We start from the raw sequence: 26,906 nt of genomic DNA on the forward strand, positions 1-26,906 counted from the left end.
ATCGAATGCCTCGCTGCATGCAACTTGTCGTTGATTACGCAAGAGCGTCATGATATAACGGCACGGAACGCTTCGAAGCAATGGACAGGGAAGCAACCACTCACGCGAAGGGCGGAAGCGACCACAAATGTCATGCCCTGATCATGATAACCACTTCCCATCCGTTGGCAATCGGGCAGTCGTGGTCCAAAGCACTCAAAAGTGTCTGACATATAGATAGCTGATGTAGAAAAAGACAATACTGACCCAAGTCAAATAAATGTCTTGGCATAGTTAGAGAAGCGTGGGACAGTAACAGTAGCAGTACATAAAGCTGTTTTGCAGGGCGCGCGTTCCCGCTTCCGCGCGGATACACCTCTGTGCGGATACACCTCTGTGTAAATTAAAGGCTGCTCGAGCTCGCACGTTCTGCGCGACGTCTGCTTCCGGAACCCTTTGTGACCAGGTAAACTTCAGCCTCGATCATTTCAGGTTATGACGCATATTCTACTAAGAACGCAAGCTTGAAGTCCTGCGACGCTGGAGGAGTCCGGAATAAGAAGATATTACACCCTGTTTCACAGACGGTCGCAATCCGACTCCCTTCCAGAAAACAGCTGGTCAGCAGTTTCTTCAAGCGTTCAGTACCACCACACGCTATCACGATGTAGACCCAATATTAACGCATAGAGTTACCGGCAATTATACTATGTGCGTGTTAGGCGTTTCAGATCCGCAATTTTCGTGATCGGTTGCTACGCTATTCTACGTACTCCTGTGGAACTTGCGCACTACACCGCGGCACGACAGCGTCGCAAGGAGCTTATACATAAATACCGGTGTAAAATAAATCAGTTTCCCTTACCAAAGTTCCCGGTTGGAATTACATAAAAAATATCGTGAGGTGACACACTGATATCATGAGCCTTGCGTACTGTGCAGGAATTTTAGGCCTAGATGAATGCAGACGATTTTTAAGGTCACATGACTTGTATCTGTTCGTTTGGCCGCACGGGGTGCCTCGCTGTTCCAGTTCAGGCGGATAGCAGGCAAGCTAACCATGAGAGGAGGCGTCCAAATTTAGAACAACGCGCGGCTTTCCTGGGCTGCGAACTTCGTCGAACGCAGCATAAAAACAAAGCTGGGTGGCCTCTGAGAGGAGCTGTCAGTAATTTCAACGTTCACGACAGCTGCAGTTTTTCTTTCTCTCGCCGGTGACGAGACCCATGCATGCCGAATTTGCTATTCTTCATAAGAGGTTACGTTTACTCACCTGCGAAACTGTTTCATTTATACGATGATTTAGATGAACTACTGGTGAAAAAAATAAAGCCACTTTTCATTCAGTCAGACACCGTTCGACAAGGCGCTCGTAAGAATTTCGCGTTCATGTGTGACCATCCCCGGTCGCTATAGAACCGTTACGCGCGGATAGATCCCTAGCTGCGCGTTTCGGTCGCGATTTGCGATGAGGTTGCACCTACAGCTGCGCAAGCCAGGACAGCTGACAGAAAGCTTCGACAGATATAGGTACAGGAAAATTGAGAAACTTGACTATATGTGTGTGTGTGTGCGTGTATCGGTGCAATAAACTATCCTAGCTGCTAAAACCTAAGTTTCCATTTATTCAAATTATCGCTTTATTCAACGAGCACCCCGGCAAATTCAGCTTACCACTGGAATTAGATAATCTGTCACAGCTGGTTTTTGACAGTTTCTAATCTAATTATAATTATGTCTTTATGGTGTCGAGACAATGATCCAGTTGGAACACACACACACACACACACACACACACACACACACACACATATATATATATATATATATATATATATATATATATATATATATATATATATATATATATATACACACACACACACACACATTCACACAGACAACCTCCTGCAACAGATATTTTCATATTTTCGCAATGTTTGCTAATGTGATCCCAAAACTAAACATTAATTTGAGAGAAGCTAGCCCATCCCGGCAAAGTGCACACATCCAAAGGGGCAGCATATGTGTGCATGTGTGTGTGTGTGTGTGTTCAGAGTGTCAGGCAACTAGAGCGCCGCTCTCGCACATGTTGTGGGAGTGTCCTGTTATATCAGCTGAAATGGCAGTAGCTCTGGAGGCTCTTGCGTCTAAGTGGGCCGCCGTTCTGCGCAGCTCCAACCTCCAATCACAAGAGTGGGCAGTCCAGCGGGCCTGGGAGGCAATGACGAGGCAAGGCCTCGAAGTCCCCTCATGGGAGACCTGAGCCTGGGTCGTTATAAACATTGCCAGATTTACAATAAAGTTGTTTCCATCCATCCATATATATTGCAGATTTCACTTTGGCATGCCATTCAGCATTTGGTCTAGTATATTGTCATTACACATAATCAGCATTTACCTTTCTTGAATCGCAGAAATATATTGAATATTTTTTCTGACTTCTATTGTGAAACAGCTACTATATAGCTTGTACAGGCCACTGCACATACCTTGTGTTCTGAAAAGAGTGTCTGACTGAAGTTATAAGTGTCTTCGAGAAGTTTGGGATATTTGGTACTGTCAAATATCAGTACTAAAAAGAATTAACGCACATACATGGCTACATGTTCACATAGTCATGCGTGCATATACTTATATACGTGCACGTAGATGAGAATGTCACTTGTTGCCACAGATATATAAGTTCACAGCTAAAGCCAATGACTGTTCAGACGCACATAGAACCCCATGAAATGCACTTCTTTTTTTACCTTCGAGGCCCAAAGGATTTTGAGGGGAATGGGTGAAAAATACAAATAATAGGAGACAGAACAAAATGCAGTGAGTAATAATAACAATGAAAAAATTCAAGTAACGCTTTTGTATGCAATGCTGGCTAGTGCATTGTGAGAACCTTGATTATCACTAATAGCTAGATGCTATGTCAACGTGAAGGCAGTTCTATTCAATTGCTGTCATTGTCATCATCATCAGCAGCAGCTTATTTTATGTGCAGGACAAAAACCCCTCCCTGCGATCTCCAATTACCCCTGCCCTGCGCCAATCAATTCCAACTAGCGCCTGTGAATTTCTTAATTTCATCACCCCACCTAGCCTTCTGCCATCCTCGACTGAACTTTCCTTCTCTTGGCACCCATTCTGTAACCCTAATGGTCCACCAGTTAGCTAACCTATGCATTACATGTGACCTGCCCAGCTTCATTTCTTTCTTTTAATGTCAATTAGAATATTGGCTATCCCCGTTTGCTCTCCGATCCACAACGTTCTTTTCCTGTCTCTTAACGTTAAGCCTAACATTCTTCGTTCCATAGCTCTTTGCACCGGTCCTTAACTTGTTCTTGAGCTTCTTTGTGAATCTCCAAGTTTCTGCCCCATATGTACTGATATGGTAATATATGGTAAAATGCACTGATTGTGCACTTTTTTTTTTTAAATTATGATGGTAAGCTTCCAGTCAAGATGTGAAAATGTTTGGCATATGCGCTCCAACCCATTTTTATTCTTCTGAAAATTTCCTTCTCATGATCACGGTCCCCTGTAAGTAATTGACCTAGGTAAACGTATTCCTTTGCAGACACTAGAGGCTAACTGGCTATCCTGAACCCTTGTTCCCTTGCCAGGCTATTGATCATTATCGTTGTTTTCTGCATATTAATCTTCAACCACATTCTTACACTCTCTGTTAAGGTTTGTTGTAACTCACCCCCGTGTTGCTAAACAGGACAATGTCATCTGCAAACCGAAGGTTTGCAGATGACATTGCATATGAATTGCTGTGAACAGTAAAAAATAACCAGGAAATGTTTTCGTTTTAGAGACTGTGATGCCTACCTTATAACGATGATCAACGGGGTGCTAAATGCACTGCACGGGTAGAATAAATTTGTTGTGAAGAAAAGTATGGCGGTATATGTTATGAAATAAATTCAGCTGCCAAAAGTTTAAATAAGTTGCTAAAGACAGGAGGGAAAGGCTGGCGTTCATGGCTTTTATGCTTGCAGTGCGATCATAGTTGGAGAGCATAAAACAAGCCAAGTTATTCTGCATAAGTTCCAGGGCAGTGATTAGCTTTTCATGCACTAGATCCCATACAGAAGCAGCTTATTTAATCTTTGGTCGTATTAAGGTTTTGTAAACTACCAGTCTTCATGAGGAGGGAGTGGCATAGAATTTGCAGAAGTAGTAATCCAGCATACAATTAGCATTTTTAATGATGTTTTCAGTGCATGTTGTCCAATTTAAATGCCATCATACAGTCGAACCCATATATAACGATGACAGTTTTAACAATATATAGAATATAGCAATAAGCATTTGATGCACTGTCGACTTTTGTAAGTGCTCTTTGGCGAATCAAACCACTTACCAGAATACTCCCATGCCACATTATTGGTTACAACAATTAAATCTGGCTGCTAAGTAAACATCTCTGCCAAAAGGAAAAAGAACACATTGTTCTTGAGAAAAAAAAAGCTGCTGCTTTCATAGGCGAATATACCAGAAAACATAAGTATCAGTGCTGGTCCTGATATTTTACGACACTGTGTTCAACCAAAATATGCATAGCTCTTAATTATTGCCATGGCCTGCTGCATTGTACTTAATATTCGTTAATGTAGATGTGTCAGCAGTGATACAATTACCACTAAAATATTCTTTATCTTGTTCTTTCAAAAAGAGTTGTGCAACACAAAAATATCCATACTAGTGTGCCAGCACCCTATTCCAGACTACCACAAGATGCCACCACAAGCGCTGCAGTTCTTGGATACATCTTCCAGTATTCAGGTATGTGCCCATGTAAGTATGTCAATTGCTATGGTAAAAATTTATTCACTACAAACACAAGAAAATGAAAATGTGTTAAAACAACAGTGCATAAGTCCTTGTGTAGTAAGGAGAACAAAAGACGTAGTCCATGAATGAAGGTGACCACTGTATGTATTAATGTTATTGCTCTGCTGCCCCGAGTTGGTATGTTCGACAGTAGCTGATGCCAACAAACATGAACATCAAAGGCATTTTGTGGTTTATAGCATGGTACCCATGGATGGCAAATCTGCAAGATGACCATGACACATTCCATGCTGCCTAAGCACCAACTACACACTTACAAAACTTCTAGGAATTGCATTCCTACAAGTACAAGCATTAAGGGCTTGTAATTGTTTTTTGATGAAACCTTCTTCAAGCTTACCAGATTACCAGGTTGCACTTCAAAGAAGTCAAATTCTAGCTAATGTAGGATGTAGAATTTTTATTTAAGACATCATACTTTTTACAAAAATTGGTAAGCTTTAAAAAAATTGAAGCATGAAGTTTACAAGTCCATAAATTTGCACCAAAAACAAATATTGCTGTTCTATAAACAGCTTCTAAACTGGACAAATTTCCTATACAAATTTACAGCTTTCGCGTAATTGTTATAGTGTTTACAGAAGTATTGCAAAAGTCCTACTTGCAAATTCATGGTAGACTTGAGAGCAGTGTATAATACATCAATACGTCTAAAAATTATGATGTTGGAGTTACAGACTTGTTACTGAGTTTATTGCGATTTCCAGCAATTTTTGTATAAATATTGACAGCCTAAACAAGAAATGTGCATCCTGCAGCCACTAGCAACAAACCTCACTAAACTTAGCGCGGTGGGTACTGGGCCAAATGATTTCTTCCTCCCGTGTGGTTAGATAGGAGCTCCTAAGGTAAAGCTTCCTCTTAGCGCACATTGACCAGTGCATGAGGAAGGTTTTCTAGGAGAATACTGTTGCAGAGCATGCTTCAAGGAAGCATGGGCAATCATTGTCACACAGATACCCATTAGACTTCTGGTTCCCTTATGTTCTGATGTTCCCAGCCTTGAAGGAGTTAGTTTATCAGGAAATCTATATACTATCATGCTTCAACAGTTCCTATTACATTTTACTATAAGTCATTGACATGACCTATTGGGTTGCCTCAGTCAATGTCTGCTCACTTACACATAGACATTGTTCACATCATTTAGCTAAAGCCATGTATCCCAGCTGGCCCGTGATCAGTATTGTGTTGGTGTCTGTGCCTGGCGGGTAGCGCCGCACAACTGACAAAGACACGCGGCATTTGGCCAGCCAAAACTAACAAAAACCACGTTAGTTTTTTACCTGCCATATGAGCAACTCTTATGTCTGTATACAGCTTCTACTATCTTCTAAAAAGTAATAAATACACATTGTGGGTGAAGAAAGACCAGACAGATGCTGGTGCTTGAGCCCACAAATTATAGTATCTTCAGCTGAGTTCACTCAATCAGGCAGAAGCCTGATTCTGTCGACTCCACTGCTCGCGCACTGCCAGCATGATGGGCGTGTTGTTGTTGTCTTTTGTGACTGGACTGTAGTAGTGTGCTACAACGTTTGGTAAAGCTGCAATAAATTTCACAGCAAGTTCACAGACAGATATCTTGAAACTAATGCTAGTCTTGGAAGATACACCAAGTGGACATGTCTTACTCACTGGCTCCTTTACATTTTTCTTCATCTAGAAAACAGCTGACTGACTTCACTTCTGAAAGTGCAAATTTGTCTTCGTAAGGTAACAACATAATTTGGAAATATTAGTTAATTTAGTAGCTAATTGAATCTTACGACAAATTTCCGACATCCACCAGCATGAAAACCATGTTGAAAACTGTCCTCCATTCCTGCTGCACTTACCTAATAATTTAAGACTTCACTGAATATTTACCACAGCACTTAGAACTGTAATTTTCTGTGCAGTTCTAAGCTGTACCACTGTACAAGGGAAAAAGTCTGTGCCACTCTACAAGGAAAAAGGCTAACTGCCCCCGCACATATAAGCACCTTATGAAAGTGCGCAAGACCAGGTATGGGTATTTTGTCTGAGGACTTCACAGGAGTGCAGGGAAAATTATACTGACACACTGTACTATTACAATCGCAAAAGCCTCAACATTGCTGTGTCATCCGTTCAACAGGCTGCTATTTGGAAAAATGTATTACAATGCTTTAGAGCATTGCATGAATTCATACTTGTAGACTTCTCACATGCCATTATGGGCCGCCTTGAGAACTTTTCCTGAAAGGTTAATAAATTACGCTCAGAAAAAATCAGTATCAAGCTGAAACCATTACTAAAGGTACGCGACATTTGCGGTTGCCAAATGTCAGTCGTAGTTTATGATTGATAAAGAGGAGTGCTTTCTTACGACTAGATCATTCTCACACAAAAATGAGAATGGCACGCATTCGTTCTTGCAGTGGGAACGTTCTATCTTCATACCATTTGCTGCCGCAGCAGCGTGGAATTTCTGAACTCGATGTGAAAAGCTGGCATCAGGCCTAGGCTCGTATTTTGTAATTATCCATTTAATATTTCACTCTCTTAACCTTCTTTCAATGACTCAGATGCTGCTGTGCTTCCATTATCGCCATGATATGCCATTGAACTGAAAGAAGAATGGCAAGTGAAATGAATCATCATGCATCTAATGTGCTTGCACACATTAAATAGATGAAACAAGCACCATGTCACCATTTCTAAACTTTTTATTCTCCTCTTCCATCTCGCCCCGTGCTTTCTAGTGTTCTCCAACTTGTCTTCTGCTTTGGCACACTTCACTGCCAATAACTTTGTTTTAATCCCTTGTTCCTGGGCTTGGGATGGTGCTTAAACACATTCACTATGGAGGCCAATTCTTCAGTTCCGTTCGTGCCAATATACCAGACAGTCTTTAAGATGAAGCTTGCCGACTTGCGTTTTTCATCACACTATATGGTCATCTACATGCAGAGCCAGTGTTTGATATTCCCTTTCTCATGAGAGCAAAGTTCCCTACCTCCAGCATTGATATCGTCACGATTTGCTTCTTATCAAAATTTAATAATTTCGTTGTACTAATTTGCTTGACTTTTTCTGTCCTCCTTGTTCCTGTAAGCTCTACCATTTTGTCTTGTCCCAGGGACACATCAGTGAGAAGGTACATTGGTTTTCCATTTTAACAATAAAGAGTGGTGGGCATCCTACACCAGCTGTGTACAAGCGGTTGTGATGAGCTAAGGGAGCATATTATAGCATATTAGGACCGCAACTATTCACTCTATACCTTAATGATATAGTAAAAGCCCCATGGCTAAAATGATAACTTATGCCTACAATGCAAGCATTTTCTTTTCAGGACATGACTTAGCACAGCCAGTAGAAGAATGCAATCACACAAAGCACTTCAAGAATGGGCTGATGCTAGATATATGTGAACAAATGAAAATAAAACTAAAGCAGTTATATTTCAACAAAAAACAAACCAGCTATTCTACATCGGAGTACTGTATTAAATTTGCAAGAGATGAAGATTGTAGTTAATTTCAAACCCTTAGGTGTTGTGAGCTTTGCGAGTATGTCACAGGAAAAACAGCAATCTTCCGACAAAACTTTATAAAGTTACTGGTATAGTAGGTCGTGTTAGTTATATTCTTCCAAAGCATATAAAATTATTATTGTGTAACTTGCCGTTTTATTTCATAGTAGGTTGTCTTAGATCTATTCTTTCAAAGCTCATTAAGTTATTATTGGATAACTTTCTGCTGTACCTCACCTTAATTAGTCATTTAGTGTGGGTATGGCTACCCACTCCAGCTTAGAACGAATTCATAGGCTACAAAAAGATTTCTGCAACACGTTTATAATGCACCCTATAGAGCACCAAGTGTGGACTTCTTTCTCGAAACCCCTAGCCGTAATAAAAATTATAACATGTACAAACATTGTCTGAGTATATTTCAATAGTTAAAACAGAATAAAAAACATTGCAACACGCTTAAGCTTCACCTATAAAAGTAGAATCCAATCGCATTCAAAGATCCCTGACTGCTTCTCATGATTTCCGTCAACTGCAGCTTATGTAATCGTAATGTTTACCGGGAAACGCTGGTGGCACACACTATGCACGAAGGCGAGCTTTCTGGTAGAAACATGGCCTCTTGCATGGGCTGCGGATGCACAGAGGCGAGCGCAATTTAGATGGTGTTGCAAGGAACCGGGCACGCGGCTCTACGAATGGTAAAAACACTGGAAAAGGGGTTTGTGTTTGTGTTTCCGCGTAACAGAATTACGCTTTCTCGTATATTCAAATTACAATCCGACGCCATTATGTCCGTAGTTTGTGTGTAAGACATACTTTTAAATTTTTCTGATGCATTTTACTTTGAGAAATTCATTTAGTTCAGTAACGCCTCTGCGCTACACGGAGGGCCTGTGTAGCTGGGTATGCATGGTTTGGAATGATTTGTCACTCACAAGGCGGTCACTGCCGCATGCCAACGCCGGACTTTCTGTGGCACAGGGCCCTTCATGCTCTCGCATTAACACAATTTAAACCTATGAAATTTGGCTCAGCTACAAGAAAATGCAGCAATTCATACTACAAGACACAGTGTAGATTGCTCAGTGCCTTTATCTCCCGTAAACTTTGAAATGGGGTGTATACAACATGCGCTCCCTCCTCTCCTAAATACTTATCAGCGTGCAAATTTCAACTTGTTTAAGGGGAGGCGCTCCTCGAAAAAACTTTTTTTTTATTACTTGTACTAGAGGTTTCAAAATTCAGCGAAGTATAGAGTTTTCTATGCAGATTTCAATACTGTCATTACTTTTTGTATAGCTGTTAAAGTTCATCATACTGTAGCTTGTTTAGCTCTTTGTAGATCACAATGTGCTGATATCTAGCCAAACAGTGTGTACAATTATTGGAACTATGCAAAAAGATAAGAGCATTTCAACTAATTTGTTTTCTCAATTCCCTGAAATATAACCTTGTACTTTCGCAACTACTGCTGGGAGATATTGCTAAGTAGGTATCAGCACTGTACATATCTTCAAGTGTACATAAACCAAATGTTGTTACTATAAAACAATTATAAATGTACAAGTTTATTTTCATGCAATTGTATGATTGTGAAAAAAATTAGTTGGAGCGTTCAAATTTTTTTTCATAGTTGCAGTCTTTGTAGATGCTGTTTGAATAGACATCGGCACTTACCAGTCTACAAAGAGCTAAATAAGCTATGGTAGAGAGCTCCTTGGGACAATTTATTACACAATAAAGTGCCCACAACATTGCTCTATTTTGCCACTGTGTAGGACACAACTATAAAACTATAGCGGCTACACAGAAACTGATGACATATTTGAAATCTGCTTGTAATGCTCTATAAGTGGGCGGATTTTCATATCTCTAGTACAAACATTTAAAAATTGTTTTTTAAAGGAGCGTCTCCCCTTAAACGTAGTTCCCGGGTGGGAGGGGGGGGGTTGAGGGAAATGTAATGGAAAATATATATTTCACACTTTTTCATCTATGGTTTGTGCCGTTCATTTGGTATGTGCAATTTTATATTTTTATGTACTTCGGTGCACTGTATGTTGTTTTCGCTACTGCCTAGATTATGGGGGCTGCAGCTCTGTCAAGCTGTTTAGGACAGCTTCTTCTGCAGCACCTCTGTCTTATTTTTTTCGTTTCAAGATAGAAGTAAACATTATTAAGGCTGCTTCAAAACAAAATTTTCATCTTCCCGGAAGCTTTGTGTACATACTGATGTATTGCTTCAGGTCGCAAATAGTCCGTTCTGCAAATTGATAAACTACTGGATGGTACGAAGTGGTGAATCTTAGTGCAACTCCAAGTTGTTCTGCCTATTCCTGCAGTTAAATGAATTTGAAAGGCTGGACCGAAATCAAATCCAATTCCAAAACTTTCAAGTCAAACATTTTGTGACTGAGCAGAGAGCTCACATTGTTGGCATCCCCTCTTTCTAGCTTTGTTGCTACCAGCCTTGTGCACCCATCCACGCACATAAGGATAGCTTGCATTTTTCTCACACCTTTAGACTTCATACAGAGCTCAGCAAAGTCTAAGTGGACAATTTCGAATAGTGTCCGTGAGTGTTCCACGCATTTATTGTGTTGGTTGCTTAAATTTCACTTTATTCAGCTGACATTCTTGACATGATCTGCACATACCTCTTCATGTATCCTATCGTGTAAGGCCATGTAAATTTGCTATTTCATATAAGTTCTCCAAAATCTGTCATGTCCACATGAATGAGGGCTCTTATGATAGAAGTCCAAGTTTTTCAACACTAGGGTGGGAAACACTGCAACTTTCCCTTTCACTGTTGGCTGGAGTGCTTCAGTTCCTTCCAAAAATTTTTTCTGTGTTTATTGCTTCTTGGTGAACTGCAACAGGTATGACTGCCAAACTTGACATAGCATCAGCATCTTTCATGGAAACCCCAGGATGGTGACTGACTTTGAAGTCAAATTGCTAAAGCTCGTTCATCCACTTTGCGATTTTTTCTTTCGGTTCTGCCAACTTCCAAAGGTGTGTGAGTACTTTATGATCAGTATAAAGCTTGAATTTTGTTCCTTCTAAGTAGGAGTGGAAGTATTGAACGGTCTTTAGGACAGGAAAGGCTTGTCTTCGGGTCATTGTAAGTTTGCTTCTGCTTTGGTCTAAGTGTAACTAGTAACCCACCACATGAAGCTGTTGATTGAGTGCCCAGGTGAAGTCTCACTGATACAGAACCACTCTCATTCCATAATGAGATGCACCTGCATTAAGTTCAAATGGAAGTGAAAGGTCTGGAAGGAAGGCAAAGCACAGGGTCAGAAGAAATAATCTGCACCAGCTCCTCATATGCGCAATCGCATTCGTCTGTCCAGCTAAATGGTATATCTTTTGGGTCAACCTTATTAAGCATCACGTATTTGTAGCAGTCTCAAACAGCTGGCTAGTCCAGAAAACATGCTAAGTGAGTGTATGTCAGATGGTTTCACTAGCTTAGCGATGCACAGCACAGACTCTTTGGTATTACCATCGCATAGTTAAGCAGAAAAAGATACTGTTCTTTCAAAAATTCACTCTTTTCGAAATTTACCTTTAGTATGGTTTCCTACCAGGCAGTGAGAAGATAGGCAATATGTTCATGTTGCTGCTCACTCTTAAAATATACGATGATGTCGTCTATACATACATTGCAGAAGCGACCAGTAAAAGGGTTCAAAGCAGTATCCACCATATTCTTAAACCCGCCAGCTGGGCGAGTTTTCGCAACCAAACGGAAGACAATTATACTCACAAATGTCAATTGGAGTCACAAAGTGTGTTGCTTGATTTCTTCTTGGAGTGGCGCCTGTCAAAAGCCTTTGCACAGATCTATCCTAGAAAAGCAGGTACAGTCAACTGCAAAAGTTTACGGGATGCAGGATCTGCCAAGAAGCTGAATTCTCGCAAAGCGTGGTCACACAGCCTCGAATTAAATGTTCCAGCATGTAGTAGCCTTCGCCACCCACACAGTGATCCATTAAATACGAAGTGTCATGCATTAACAGTGCAGGAATTCAAATTTGAAGGGGAAACCGCATCCCGCAAACTTTTGCTGTTGACTGTACATCCACTTATGCAAAAAAGTGAGGCGTGCAGACAGGACACAAGAGAAGTGAACCCGAACGCCGTTCGTATTGTCCACTTCTCTTGTGTCCTGTCTGCACGTCTCACCTTTTTGCATAATGAATCTTTACCAACTAGCCCAGCTTTCCGTTGTTCTATACATCCACTTCCTTTGTCAATGATGCTGTCTACTCGAGGCATTGGGACCAGATCAACTGCATCCGACTCTTAATCACTCTAGTCAGTGCACTGTCTGAGGCTACCGTCTTCTTTGGGAGTGATGGTGACTGCTGACGCAAACAGTGGTACAGATAGATGGATGATAACTACGTCTAAAATCTTTTGTAGCTCCTCCTTTAGCCATGTCTTCTTTTCTCTCGATAGGTAGTATGGCTTTTTTCATACTATAGTAGTGCCTTGCAGTTTAAACAGGACTTCGAACTTGATGGTACCAGGAGGACAGCTTCCCAAACGAAGCAATTTTAGGTAGATTTTCTGAATACTGTCTCCTTTCTTCGTCTTATGAATTCGGTTTACACCAGTCAAACATTTTCAATTATCTTCATCAGGGCTTAACTTTAAGACAGTTTAAGACTCCCAATTAATGTTTAGCCTCAACGACTTCATATCTGGGTGAAAGAGAAGGTCATATTCGATGTCTTTTATCACCAAAGCAAGAACTTTCATGTACTACAACTGGTATTTTAGCCTTAAGCTTAAGCATTTACAGTGCTCCTTTTTACGACTAACATAACCTCGTACAAGGACTGATCTGCCTGTGATTGTCTTCTGCATTTGCTCAGCTTCTATTTAGAATTGATATTGAAGCTCCACTGTCGACAAGAGCTCGCAGGGCCTATCCATTCACTTCAATTTGTACATGGAGTAAACTTGGAAGAAATTAGCAAGATGGAACATAGTGAGGCTTTGATGTTAATTGTTTCTTTGTTCGAACAATGTTGACTGTAAGGCATCATATTCCGAGGTTTGAGTCGGTCACATGAAGCCTAGTAATTGCACCTAGTAATACCACTCGGTCACTGCATCTCTCCACAAAAAAACAAAAAATGTCACCCACGTTTTCGTTTACTTGTCGACTGCACTAAAATATGTAATAAGCCGACACATGTTAAATAGATGGAGCAAGGGTCATGTTGTCATTCCTAACTTTCTTATCCTCCTCTTCCATCTCAACCTGTCATCTGTTGTTGTCCTGAATAATTCTGGTGCACACCTACAGAGCAGCATTGGTCGTGAGTGAGGTGGTTAAGAGAAACAGTTAAGAGGGTAAATAAAAAAAAATGGAAATTTCCAATTATAGATAACAAGTGCAGTGTGCAGGTGGAAGCAAAAAAAAAAGTAACACCAAATGCCGAATTTACAAATTGGGAATCAATTTAGAAGGATAATCGATTGGATTTGCTAAGAAAATTTCAAACTGCTGAGTAAACATTTCTGTCACTGAAACCAAGAATAGAGGCTCCAAAAGACGGGATCACAGGCATGGACAAATTTACATCGACGCTGCATAGCGGAGTTTACAATACTCTTTCTCTTATTATAGTAAAACGTCTACAGAACAAAAAGAAGTGATATATCGTCTTCAGCTCACCACAGGATGAGCACAGTGGTGAGGGAATCGGCCCAGACCTGTGTTGATAGAAATTTAGTGTCAGTATGCGACCGCATAGCTTCACGATGGACATTTATGTTTTACGTGTCTGACGAAATTCTTTGTGCCAGGTATATAAAAGACGGTAATTTGTGGAGTTAGTCGGTGCGAAGTCTGACACTGCTTGAACGATGACATGCCTACGAAACTGAGCAGCCGTGGCATAAGCAGACAAAGGACAATATGGAAGAATCGGGCTACCTATTCCCGTTGGCTAAGGAATCTGCCAATTTCATTTCGTTTCGATTTAAATATTATCCTTTGCGACCAGGTAGGAAGCTTCTACAGTATCTAGGTACCAATGAATGAAGCGCCCTCTTAAAGTGAGAACCACTAGAAGCAGTTAGTGATGAGCACAAATTAAGATAAAAAGTCAGTGATTATCACAGCTGACGTAATTGGTGAATTTGTGTAGTGCAAACCCCACTGCCATGAATTCAGCCAAGAAAATGCGTATAAAAACCAGCTGCCACAGAGAAAAATTCCAGTCTAGCATTGGGCAAAAAATACCAACACGAGACTTTTCTTCACACTGTGAAGAATCTGTCACAATGATGATGCTTGTCTGGAGATTGCAGATGGCTTAGTAAACCATCTAAAATATGACGCAGAAATAATTTTGTGTTACTAAAAAAAAATGTCAGCAAATTGGATATTAATACAATGAGGGATCCTGGGAATCTGAAGTATATCACAGATAAGCATATTCAAAGGTTCTAGTAACTAGTGCATGAATGTAATTTGCGGAGAATGCAAGTGCAACCAATTTTTGACAGAAATAACGCTGGCTGGGCAATAAAAACCATTTCAGTTCATCTTAGCTGTTCTCATCTTGGGTGTTCTCCAACTTCATCTTCAGCTTTGGCACGCTTCAATAAATTCAGCCTCTGAACTGCAAAAAAGTGCATTAGTATACCTACCTTTTCTTAAAAAAGTGTGTTACAGCTTGCAAAGTGCAGTGTATCACATTGTATGGTGGCTTCTAAAGCAGTTAGTGTTGGAGAGGTGAATTTAGAATTTCTACATCTGAATAAACACAGCTGCAATGTTTTTATGGAGTGTTCATGCACGGTCACTGAAAGCTCCCTTCTGTAGAGCATTGTTTTTAATAAGAGAGTTGGAAAGATGCTAAGGTGTTGGCACCATAAAATTAAGACTAAACATACTACATGAACATTCTCTCACTTGTGTTCCAGATCAGGGGCGTACAATGGGTATGTTGAGAAACTGCAACCAGCTTCAAGAAATTAATTGAAAACAGTCAGCGGCAAATATGGTTCCTCATAATCTTGTTTCTTGCTTTCGGTGCTTCTGTACGCGTATTGTGTATGACTATAAACAATGCACCTTTTCCAAGAAGTTGGCACTATTCGCCCTCCAGATGTCTCTGTTGCTCCTTTTTATGAAAATTAATGATGCATTTGGAATATGAGCTACTGATTTGAGGAGAGCTGCTTTAGGAAGGAAAATTGAGCCTTTCAAGCCTTTCAATCTTGCCAGAGTTGCTTTGAAGAGCAGTGGTAATGAATCTGCAGTATGCTGCAGTCAAAATTGTTTCTACATATTATTCTCCCAAGCAGTGACTGTTCAGTAAATGAGGTAACCAGTAAACTTATGTGCATGGGACTTGTGTTTATGCACGGTCAGCTGGTTCCACCTCAGTTACCCCAAAATAACTTATCCAGCAAGTAACTCTTTTATGTGATTACTCATCTAATTCGTGTTTGACACAGTTTCTGCTGCAATTATGCACATGGCTAGTCAGGTTGCAATGTGAACAAAAAAATTCAAGGGCATAAATGAAATGAACAGGGCGCATAAATGTAAACATATATTTATTCCATGCATAAACACTCTGCAACATGCTAGAGATGGTGGAAACATATAAAAGTATGTACACATTTAAAATATACAGGCACATATTTTACAAAAGGCCCAAATTATACACATGCACGCACACGCACACACACAGAGTCTGACACAATAGGGGCTTTAGGCTTAGGGACATCTGCGCTGCGCCATGACTCAGGTGCCCAATATCCCGTTCCCCCCTCCTGCCGTAGACTAGCTGTTCTGGGGCTACCCCAGGTGCCCGTCATTGGAAGACGTTATACACACGAGAGATTGTGCCATTCGGAGAAGGTGAGAACACATCTGAACAAGTTCCGACCCGCTGTTAACAATCCAACAATCCACGAGATTGGTCTAGATTGGCAACGCTTCCAAAAAAAAAAAGATGGGAGGTGCGCTTCATCTCACACAGCAGCACACCGATGCAATGAAAGTCATTGTCTCAGTAAGGTAACATGACATTTACATATATGCAGGAAAAACTCTTTACAACCACCTATAGACAACACCTGGATGCAACAATGTTACAGACTGGAAACCCGTGAGTGAGTTGTAACCTGTACATAAACATGTCTCAGACTTTCACTACGCCAGCAACAACAATGCCTCTCTTTATTCTTTTCTTTTTATACATTTGTGATCAGCACGCAAACAAATAAAGTAGCCTGAGTGTGTGTGTGTTCACAGTTATTATGCAATAAACAAGATGCACTGCCTTGGCTGTTTCGTCTAGACTAGGCCGTTATACAAGAACATTCAGGATTTGCCACGCAAGCAGTTATATACATAAAACTCTTTAAACAACAAGAAGGAGCCACCATGTGAGAGTAGCCAGCGAAAATGGGTAGAATGACTGAGGCACATGTAACAAACTAACAGTATTAGCACGAGTGCCCATGAATACACACAGAGAGTTTATTCCGGAGAGCTAAAAAACTGTCACTTCTTTACTGCGGGCAAACCAATGCATAGAGCGCTCACACAGCGAGTCTGCGCGATGCAAGCGACGAAACGCCAGAAGGACGAACTGGTGAGCGCTGCCACACGACAGGCCTTGATTTTCTTAAGTTCGGCACAGTGGGATACTGTCACACCAAACAGTAGGGAAGCGAGTGGGCAGCCATGTTAACTGAAGAGCACACGCAACATCTCGAGTGCGTGCACGAGGAAACACAACGTTCTTGTTGCTACAGATGCCAACGCTGTGACGGGGTTATTGCCTCCCAAGCGACAATCGTGGCAAAGTATACAAGGTCATATACCTGCGATTGAACAGTGCAGGGGGCACGGCAGACAGGCAGTAAAGATTTACAGCAACAGCTGGTCGAGCAAAGCCGCGCACAACACTACCAGGGGACAGCACCTTGACTAATATACGTCCTCCTGTGTGAGCAGACATTTTATATCGCTGTTACTCCAATCGTGCAGACCCCAGAATTTCTGAAGTCCACTTCGATTGGCCACAGAGCAACAAGGCGACAGCAATCTGCAAGGCAGACTGGCCATTGCCGAGTTACATGTCTTTCGGTCCCCTCATAGTCCCTGGATTGGCAGGATTAAACTGTTGAAAATGATTATCGCAAAAGTTAGTGTAAACACTCGATCCTTCGTCAGCGGCAGTACCAAAAATGAAAGATGTTCGAGTCTCATGGCTGCAAAGTTCGGGCACTTCAACAAGTGCTGTTTCCTGTTAACGGAGACACTGTTATCGCTGGCAAACAGATCTGCATAGTTTGATCGTACAATAAATATGCCGCAGACTTACACCACACCTCAACAGTGTGCATGTATGAAAGCAAATTACAATATAGTTACAAGTCACTCCTACCTTCCTGCAAAATAAAAATGAAAAGAAATATAAATAAGAAGCTGCAGAGGTTTCCAATGCACCGCGCACTGGGTGTAATGGTGCACCTGACAGTTGATGGCATGACAGGAGAAGTGGGTGTCACTTTTGGCAAGGTGAGCTGTAAATACTCCCGAGGTTTTGAATACAAATCGAATATCAGACGCGAGTTGGTATTCCACAAGCACACATGCTAAACACCACAACTTGGTCAATAATATGAACTAGGCTAGTCAGTGTGAAAATGTTACACGCAGTCACATCAAGGGTTGGTATGCAAACATCAAACACTGTTTGGTTTGACATTTGCATTTCTGCCCACTTTTTCCACCTGTACTTGGACTGCCTTTGTTTCGCTTTGCAATGAAGGGAAACAGTGCTGATGGTAAGCTGCCTCTGATTGCGAGGAATAAATGATCGGCGCCACGGAAACAGTTTCTAGCAATAGCACCATCAATAACGAATCACAAGGTGCTCAAAGCTGCATTCCAAACTTTCAACATGCGCCACAACATTGCTGGCAGTAAACCACCCACTCATTTACTATTCAAAGCAATGATAACTCAAAAGTCCGACGTGTTTCTCAAAGCCCTGAGTATGTGGAGACATCAAATATTTTTTTATGGACTCGTTTATTCTGGGCACATCGGCCAATATTCATTGAGCATCGAATGCCTTCTATATCATCAGTAAAATAGAGTGACATTATTCACTGCAGGATATCTTGTCTTTGTTTCTAACATAGATTGACTTGATAAACATTGCAAGAGTTAGTTCATTGAATAGATTAATGTGGACGTGTTGCCAATGGTTTGACAACATTGTAGTTGCCACCAATCAGAGTAACTCATTTAAAGAGACAAATTACACTGGTATAGATATAGAATGCTTCAGTTATTTTCCAGCACAAAACAGAAGAGAAGGTGCTTTTCGTTTTTTCGTGTTTACACGGTATCCTCACTTAAGTTTCAAAGTTCCTAATTCACTTTTCTTGTCTTACAATTTATAATGCCTTTCCAGGTTTTTGTGCATTCTTCCATATATGTGAAATTGCTGCAGTCAACACCCTTCAATGTGTACACAGTGCAGTGATCAATTAACATCTGCACATATATGTACGTATAAGTGAAATGAAAATATCCCATAATGCTAATTCGAAGTGTAAGCATTCAGTATTGTTAACACGCCTAGAAACAGGCTATTACACAACAATTCTAGCTGCTTTATTGCACTGTACAGCCCGTAACAAAAAAAAAACAAGGTAGCAGATGATGCTATCATTGAATAATTAATAGACCTAAATGTGTGCACGATGGACTAATAGTTTGTCCCTGTCTGCAAACGAAAACCTAAAAGAACAAATTACAGATTTATAAATTGCAAATTGCATCAGTGAGTGAACTTTCGTACGCCTAGATTTATTAGTTATTAAGCATGACACACTTCTGAGACATCAGTGCAATTAAGACATGAATGACTGCAGTGCTGCTGCATGTTGTTGTGAAAGACCCTGACATGTAAATTTGTGTGTCATGTATTACCAGCGTTGTCACATGCATTGAATCCACAATTTCCACTTACTTCACGCATAACTTGGGCCTAGAGCCTAGAGTCCATCCTAAATAAAATAATAAATAATATACGATAAACATATAACCAGCTAGGCCACGGATATAAACCTCGTCAGTGCAGTTAACAATTGTAAATTTGTGTACTTAAGATTGCAGTGAGTGGTTACTACTGACACAAGTCGCACAATGTTTAGTTTAGTGTGGCATCACTGACAAACCTTTGTCAGTCAAACAACATTGAAAAAGTTGACAAATGCAATTTCGTTCAGCCGAACTTCACGTTTCACTTTTTCTCTACTTCTCAAGGACAATTACAAATACTCAATACCTAAATCAATGTTAAACTCATTTACTTTCCTCATTATTAGTATTCGATTTGTATTCAAAAAGTTATGAGTGTTCTTATCAACATTCACACACACCCTACTTTTTCACTTTCTTGCCACTTCCAAAATGAAACCAGCCCGAGCCCTTCTTTTTTGGCAAGCCGTTGGCTGAAACTGTGTGATGGCTGGTATGCAGAGTTGATGGCAAGCTTCCAGTTCGGGGCTTTGGGCCAGGTGGGTCAAGAAGGATCTCCACGACTGCGACATCGGGATGCTGGGACCGTGGTCCCTTGGGAAGTTTTGCTGCAAAACAGGACACGAAAAGTGGGTGCAAGAACACATGAAAGAAAGGTACATGGAACAAAAGAGCAGGTACTGCAAGAATGATCAACATGAGGTCAGAGTAATGCACATATTCCTCGTGGCCCCTGTTTAACAATGTGTAGCGTGTGCTCTGGTGTGGTGTGATGTGTGTGTCTTTCAGCGTATGGCACGTGTTCTAAAGTTGTACGGTGAGTGGTGCAGTGTTGCGTGGCATTGTCTATGCTCAGTCTTGCAAAACTCTGTGTAACAGAGAGAAAGCTATGGCTCATGCCAGCCATTTAGAATAAAGAACCAGAAGAGGGTTCCTTCATTTTCCATCGCTCAAATGTCAACTGCAATAAAATTGTGGACAGCTTAAAAAGCCTAGTTTAAAATAATGTACATATAGATGAGCTTTTGTGAAAAATTTGACATTTAAAGTATGAGTGGAAGCGTCATGAAAAGCTTGCAAGAACAGCCGCTTTTGCTACTGAAACTGAAAAGAAATACTGTCATTAACGCTCACCAGAAGTGACACATGACCTCCAACATCGCAACGGCACACCCTTGCAATCATGGAGGTCACGCTGCTGCATAGTGTAGACACAGCGGCCACCGCAAGTTGCTGCAGCAAGCCCTCTCGCGGTCGAGACGGTCGGACTACCTCATGCTCCGATTGGTCTTTGTAGATCACCAAGCTTGGTGACGCAAGCCAGATCGAGCGCCCGGCACCCGTGGCGTGCCGAAAAATCCCAGACACAACATGCTGGGACTTACCGTCATAGCGACACCACCAGGTAAACGCATCATCTGATTAAGTGCCGCTTAAAGTCCAGATCTGTGCTGGCTTTACCAAGATTGGTTCAGTGGTATATGCTACTCATTTATAACAAATTTAGCCAAAGTGAAATTTCATTGCAATGGGCCCTTTAACGCCCTCCACATAGAAGCTTCACAGGAGGGTCAGCGGTACACAATGGGCAAGCCACACTTCCTTCTTGGAACAAGCAGATGGCCCTCGTTACTGATTGGTTAGCATGAGCCCTTTCCTGCACTGTGTGGACTTGATGTGACTCAGTATTGTGTCGTGCAGTGCGTGGTAGTACAGTACAGAACACTGCATTACTGTGCACATTTCTTCCATGTACTTGACAGAGGATGGTGAGTGAAGAAGTAAAGCTGCTAGCATGCAGCTTGACAAGGATCCCACCCCCCTTCGTTTTACATGAGCAATCAACAAGAGAGCACGAAGAAATGAGTTAGCAAAACAAGAGATGAAGATGAGTAATTGTGATGAGTGCTGCCCTGTTAGTACAATGAAATTAAGGTTACTTGTATTTGGTATAGCTTATGTGACCTTTTTATGAGCAGAGGGAGAATGAGAAAAAAGTTAAGCGAAATACTGTGTTTGTGTCCCCAGGTGTCTTAGCAAAAGTGTTCCAATTATCACAGAAAAAATAAAGAATGCTGCACTAAACAGTGGACAGAGAAAGCAAATTTGCATCAAGTAACAATGGTATCATACGGCTAATTTCAATATGTGTTTAATTGTTTTTAAAGCTCAGGCAGGCAGTGAAATCACTGCAACTAATCTTGAAATGGAAGTTTTGAGAAAAGTGATCATGTTAAAAGTAAAAAAGAGCAACATACAATCTTGCACAGGATCCGAGTATAGTTACATCAAAGCAGTTGACCAGTTAAGTGAATTATGGTCGAATTTCCAGATTGTAGCACCTGTTTAAATTTTGGCAATTTCAAATGGATGTAAAGAGTTAAAAATTATAATTGGAGCAAACATCCAGTTATACCCATGTCACATGGGCACCCACAAACTCCTTTAGTATAAGCTAGCGCGAGACTTCCTAGAAGGAGTTCGACCTCAAGGAAGATGTGGTCATATCACATGGCAAATAAGGAGTTCTTAAAAGTAGCTGCCAGAGGCACATTCAGTGCTGTTTGGTTTTTGTACATGTACAAGAATGTAACTTCTAATTACGCTTGTAGCTATTATAATTAACACTCCTTCCATAAAAAATATTATTAAATATATTTGATGCAAAAAACGTATACCTTGTTAAAAATCAAAGTGCACTCACTAAACATAGCAGGGCTGACAGCGACGCTAGCCGCCCTGTGCTTATCTGTGTTTTCATTTGCGGCATGACAAGTTGGCTCTGTGTTCTGCTGCCAACTATACTAAAATGCTACATTTCGTGCACGGTGACCTCCTGAGCTTTCCTTTTGTCTACTGTGCAGGTGTCAGTCATGAGTGACCACACCGACCATTGCACGACTAGCACGACAAAGGCCACATTTACACGAACTCTACACAAGCAGGTCAAGTCAGAAATCGGGCTGACTGAACCCGGCATGACCACGTCTACATGAACTCGCTTTCGACGAGTCTGGACAATGACAGCACACAGTGTCGAGCCAAGACATCGACACGTTTGAAATGGGCTTCCGGTTTCCGCTGCCATCTACAACAGCTCTTTTTCGTTGGTCTTATCGCTATGATGAGGTTGCACTGCACAATGCCTTGTCTTGGCCTTGTCCTGATGCTAATGTCGTTGCCGGCACATAAATCGCGACGTCGCAGTGTTCCCGCGCAACTCTCGGTGCTGGCGGGCCAGACCAGTCTGCGCTTACATGCACGCTGCAAACGAGTCGGCTGACTCAGCCCGCTCGACATTTTTTAAGTCGAACCGGCTGGTGTTCACAGAAGCTCGACAAGCATATTCCAGCCCGACGAGCTGACTCGACCCGATTCTGTCAAGTTCGTGTAAGTGCCCTGAAAGACGAGAAAAACATGGCACCAAGTGGCCTAGGTCGAGAGTATTGTGCACTAGCAAGCATAACTGTTGCTTAATTGTGTTTGAAGATTTATTTAATTCAATAGAATGTTCTAAACACACATGACATTAATGTTAATGCAAACAAAAATTAAATTGTCAGTTTTACAACAACAAGTACAGGCACACAAGTACTCCCTTCAGCCGATCTCCCTTGACCAAAAGCTCCATTAAACTCCCTTAGCGGAAGGGCGACCGTTTGATATCGAGTAGATCTCCATCGAGATAAAGATGACGGAGTTAAAAGGAGTTTACGGGTGTCCATGTGACAGGGGTATTCGACATGTTCAAGCGCAATGTTTTCAGTTAAGTTGTGCTAACTGCTTATCCTCTCCAAGGTGAAAAGCCCACTTGAGCACTCTGCCGGAAACAAGAAAAGCACTGGGGGCTACACATACCCCTCGGACGTTTTGGCTTGAGCTTGTTGTTGAGTGCCATCTTCGCAGACTTCTTTGCACTCTCAGTCACAACATAGCCTGAAAATGAACAAGGCCATATATATATATATATATATATATATATATATATCATGCCCATTGCTGATGACCAAGAACTTCCTGGTTATTGGACTCCCTGATGATATTTTTGTACCTCACGCTGACTACCGCCCAATAATTTGTTGGCAGAAACAGTGGGACAAGGTGGGACACAAGGTAAGAAAGGAAACAAACGAGTGTAGAGACAGGGAATTAATTTATTTATGCTCCATGTGTAACACAAGAATGTGAGTCATGCTGTTATTTACCTAACCTAGTATCTTTGTAGGCGTGACAGTAACATGAGGCTCCGACTACGTACCACCGCATTTATTAAAATATAAGGCGATGTCCTTTCCCAAAATCATTAGCCTCGTAGTCACGCTCGCTTTACATGCAAGGAACTGTAGAGACGGAGTGCAGGTCATATGTGAATTTTGACTTTAGGTGAACCTTCATGGCAGTGCCAACTCCGCCTTACAGTGTGGCTTTACGGCAGCGCACACTGTGATACCATGAAGCTACACTATATAAGGTGAAATTCACACTGCCTTGAAGCCACACCTAAAAGCAAAATTCACATATAACCCGCACTCCATATGTTCAGCTTCCTTCCTCCCTATTTCGTGGTCACCATTTTGTGTTTTCGTTTGTTAGTAATTCAGTACTTCAGGAAATATCTGTCGAGTGTGAATAATCCATCATGTACTCTACATCAACTTATATTAGTGTGCATACTTAATCTTGGGTCTCCCAACTGCATCTTTGTCTTGTAATTGCAACCACCTTATAATCGAATAAATATGTTATATATAAGGCTTTTTTCATTTTTCAGTAAACTCAGTAGTAAGTCTGCTCTCATCTGTTCTCATTCTTACCTTGTGCCCTGTCTTGTCAGGCAGTTTAGCCCAATGCATCTGTACCAGCTTGCCCAGCTATCAATCCCATTAGCCCTATAATAATGTAATATGGGCTAATTTACGCACACTCATGTTAGCCGACTCTTCAGCAATTGTATTTTGAGACATGGCTAGGCGACTGCCACATTGCGATTGAAATTTGGTAAAAGCACCTTTCTGTATTTGTTGGTGGAGGAAAGAGGGGCCAATGTACAAGAAATTTGACAAGGGAGAAACACGCATAGGTTTAAGCTAGATTGTTGTCTGGCCATAGGCTGTAGTCAGTAACAACACATCCTTAACTTATACTGGACAGGAAAAAAAAAAGCACAGTGTGAGCATACGACGACAGATTACAATAGCATTCTTAATTAGGCTCCTTCTCACCTTGCTCCCGGTCGTCACGCACCCTTTGCCTTTCGGCTTGGAATGCCTGCAGCCACTTTTCCTTCTCAGCAGCGGTCTTCGTAAAGAACAGGTACCACTTCTCCCTAGTGGTGCAATATATCTTCCAGGCATTCCTCACAGTCGTGCCAAACTGTGAATCTAAGTAGAAAAGGATAAGCCCAATATGCAATTACATTCATAAAAATAATATTTATAACTAGTTATATATTTACATTTATAATACCACATATATAACATTACATTTTTAATGCAAAGTACTGTTAAAGCTTAATATACCGAGTGTGAGAAGAAGTGGCACAAAGTTATCAATGCAGATTCAGAAAGTGTGAACACCTGAACCAGGCTATGCAAGAACCTTTATTTTAGTGAATGAACAGACTCAGGAGATTTAGCACATGAAGCAGTCTGTGGTCTACACACAAATGCAAAACCAGCTGTAAAGACAGCCAACATGCAAGAAGTAGTGCCACTGTTTCCCCAGCAGTAGGCTGCGAGAAGTCATGTTGCAGAGGGTTTGAGTGGTGCTTACAGTAAAAACACACACGATGCAGGTAATGCATTATTTTCGAGAAAAGCAAACAATGATGGCAATTCAGAGGCACCGTCAATGGAATACTTCGAAAATTGTGTCATGCTGTGCCAGAAAATTCAAACTGCAAGTGTCAAATCCATGCAAATGCCGCTGGTCAAGTGCAGTTACACTTCCAACTTTATCTCTGAATGCTAAAATATTAGCAGCTACACACACGCATACCTTTGCCATTCTCAACATCCACAACACAGCAAGAGTTCATGTTCAGTCTGCCCTTGTATGACAACGTATTCCTCTTTATCATGTCCTGTGCAGAAAAAAGGAAAAAAAATGTAATGTTTTAGCAAGCGTTAAGTATAGCCATTGCTTACATTGCACTGAATCAGTAAAAGAGACCAGGGGACATACTCTCAGATAACTGCTTTTGGCATTATCACTTTCAGTGTGTGCTTATTGACTGATTGAGCACTGCAACACGCAAAGGCAATAGTATCGCCGAGAGTGATCGTCCGACAATACGTTCCCTGAAGTGTGAAATCATCTGATGCTTTAACAAAATTCTATGCTTTCAACGACATACATGCTAATTATATTGTGTCCCAACGAATGACTGCAATTAATGCTGCTGGCAGGCATGTTATATCATCAACACATGCTATAGTTTTTCCCACTATGTTTCTGCAACTTAAATACATAAGCAAAGTGCTGACGGAGAAAAAGTTGGTAAAACAGGCTTATTACTCACGTTTACAAGCTTAGTACAAAGGTTTGAGAAAGAAAAATAGAGGTTTAACTGCCACATATGATAGCAAGTATTTTACAATAATACATCGATAGAAGAGAACATGCATGTAACGAAGTAAATCTAAATTGACAGTGAATATTGGCATGTAACAAATATGTGCTCATAACAAGCACTAGACAAAACAATGGTGTTTTGGGGTAGGGTGCAACTTTAGCATAACAAGCTTCAACTGTAATCATTGGACTTTGGAAAAATTCCCTATACAGCGAGGCATCTCTTGTCCAGGGTGTTACTATACATGAAAGGTATCAGTGAAGGTAATTTTTCACCACCAGCATGACCTTTTTTTCTTTATTGACCCCGAAAGAGGAAAACGCTTAAAGGGGAGTTACTATGCATACGGGGGATGCAGCCTACCTTCTTGCAGTACACCAATTGGTTGTCAAACAAAAACAAGCTGAGCACATCCCTGGACCATACTGATGACACTCGGACTGCTTCACCCGAGTGGACAAGCATGGAGCTGGTGTCCAACAAGTCAGGACCCTGTCACATGGAACGAATACAACAAAGTCATTAAGAACGCATCTCCATATCCAGTGCCACACGACAAGGAGCAGCTTATCATTTTAAGTGCCCCCAGCAATAAGTTAACAAAGCAGTCATGCACTCATACTCGCAACCTTTCACACTTAGTGACATTCACTCGCATTTACACTCACGCTGACTAACTAATGTTCCCTCACATCCGCTCATAGTATTCACTGGTCACTCATCTACTCATACTCGCTAGCACACACTCATGTCCACACTCACATCCACTCACACTCACAAGTGTCAGAGAGTAACAGTGAGTCTGCTCAAAATGAGTATGCCGACTCACGGCCACAGCCCATTCGTGCTACCTTAGAACTCAAGATCAACTGACGTGCAAAATTATGGAACTTATCCATGACTTGAGAGAAAAAGACCATCATATTTCTTTTCAGTGGATACCA

At 41.3% G+C, this 26,906-nt stretch overlaps 2 protein-coding genes across 3 annotated transcripts in view; both read right to left on the reverse strand.

Moving 5' to 3' along the window:
* LOC142572764 (mitogen-activated protein kinase kinase kinase 20-like) overlaps window positions 1-965 on the reverse strand; it is a 46,523-nt gene extending 45,558 nt beyond the window's left edge. The window contains exon 1 of one of the 2 annotated variants that reach the window (XM_075682105.1): window positions 845-965. The gene's annotated coding sequence lies outside the window, so the exon portion shown is untranslated. Of the gene's footprint in view, window positions 1-104; window positions 781-844 lie in introns of those variants that run through there. The other variant, XM_075682106.1, reaches the window with a different exon arrangement.
* A 14,950-nt stretch (window positions 966-15,915) lies between these two features.
* Window positions 15,916-26,906, reverse strand: part of RhoGEF3 (Rho guanine nucleotide exchange factor 3) — a 438,348-nt gene continuing 427,357 nt past the window's right edge. The window contains exons 14-18 of the mRNA XM_075682109.1: window positions 26,326-26,454; window positions 25,386-25,470; window positions 24,611-24,769; window positions 23,247-23,324; window positions 15,916-19,996 (exon numbers count right to left, since the gene is read on the reverse strand). Of these exons, the coding sequence (XP_075538224.1) occupies window positions 19,791-19,996; window positions 23,247-23,324; window positions 24,611-24,769; window positions 25,386-25,470; window positions 26,326-26,454 (657 nt within the window). The 3' untranslated portion in view covers window positions 15,916-19,790. The remainder of the gene's footprint in view (window positions 19,997-23,246; window positions 23,325-24,610; window positions 24,770-25,385; window positions 25,471-26,325; window positions 26,455-26,906) is intronic.

This window comes from Dermacentor variabilis, chromosome 2 (genome assembly GCF_050947875.1).
Source record: "Dermacentor variabilis isolate Ectoservices chromosome 2, ASM5094787v1, whole genome shotgun sequence".
Taxonomy (NCBI): domain Eukaryota; kingdom Metazoa; phylum Arthropoda; class Arachnida; order Ixodida; family Ixodidae; genus Dermacentor; species Dermacentor variabilis.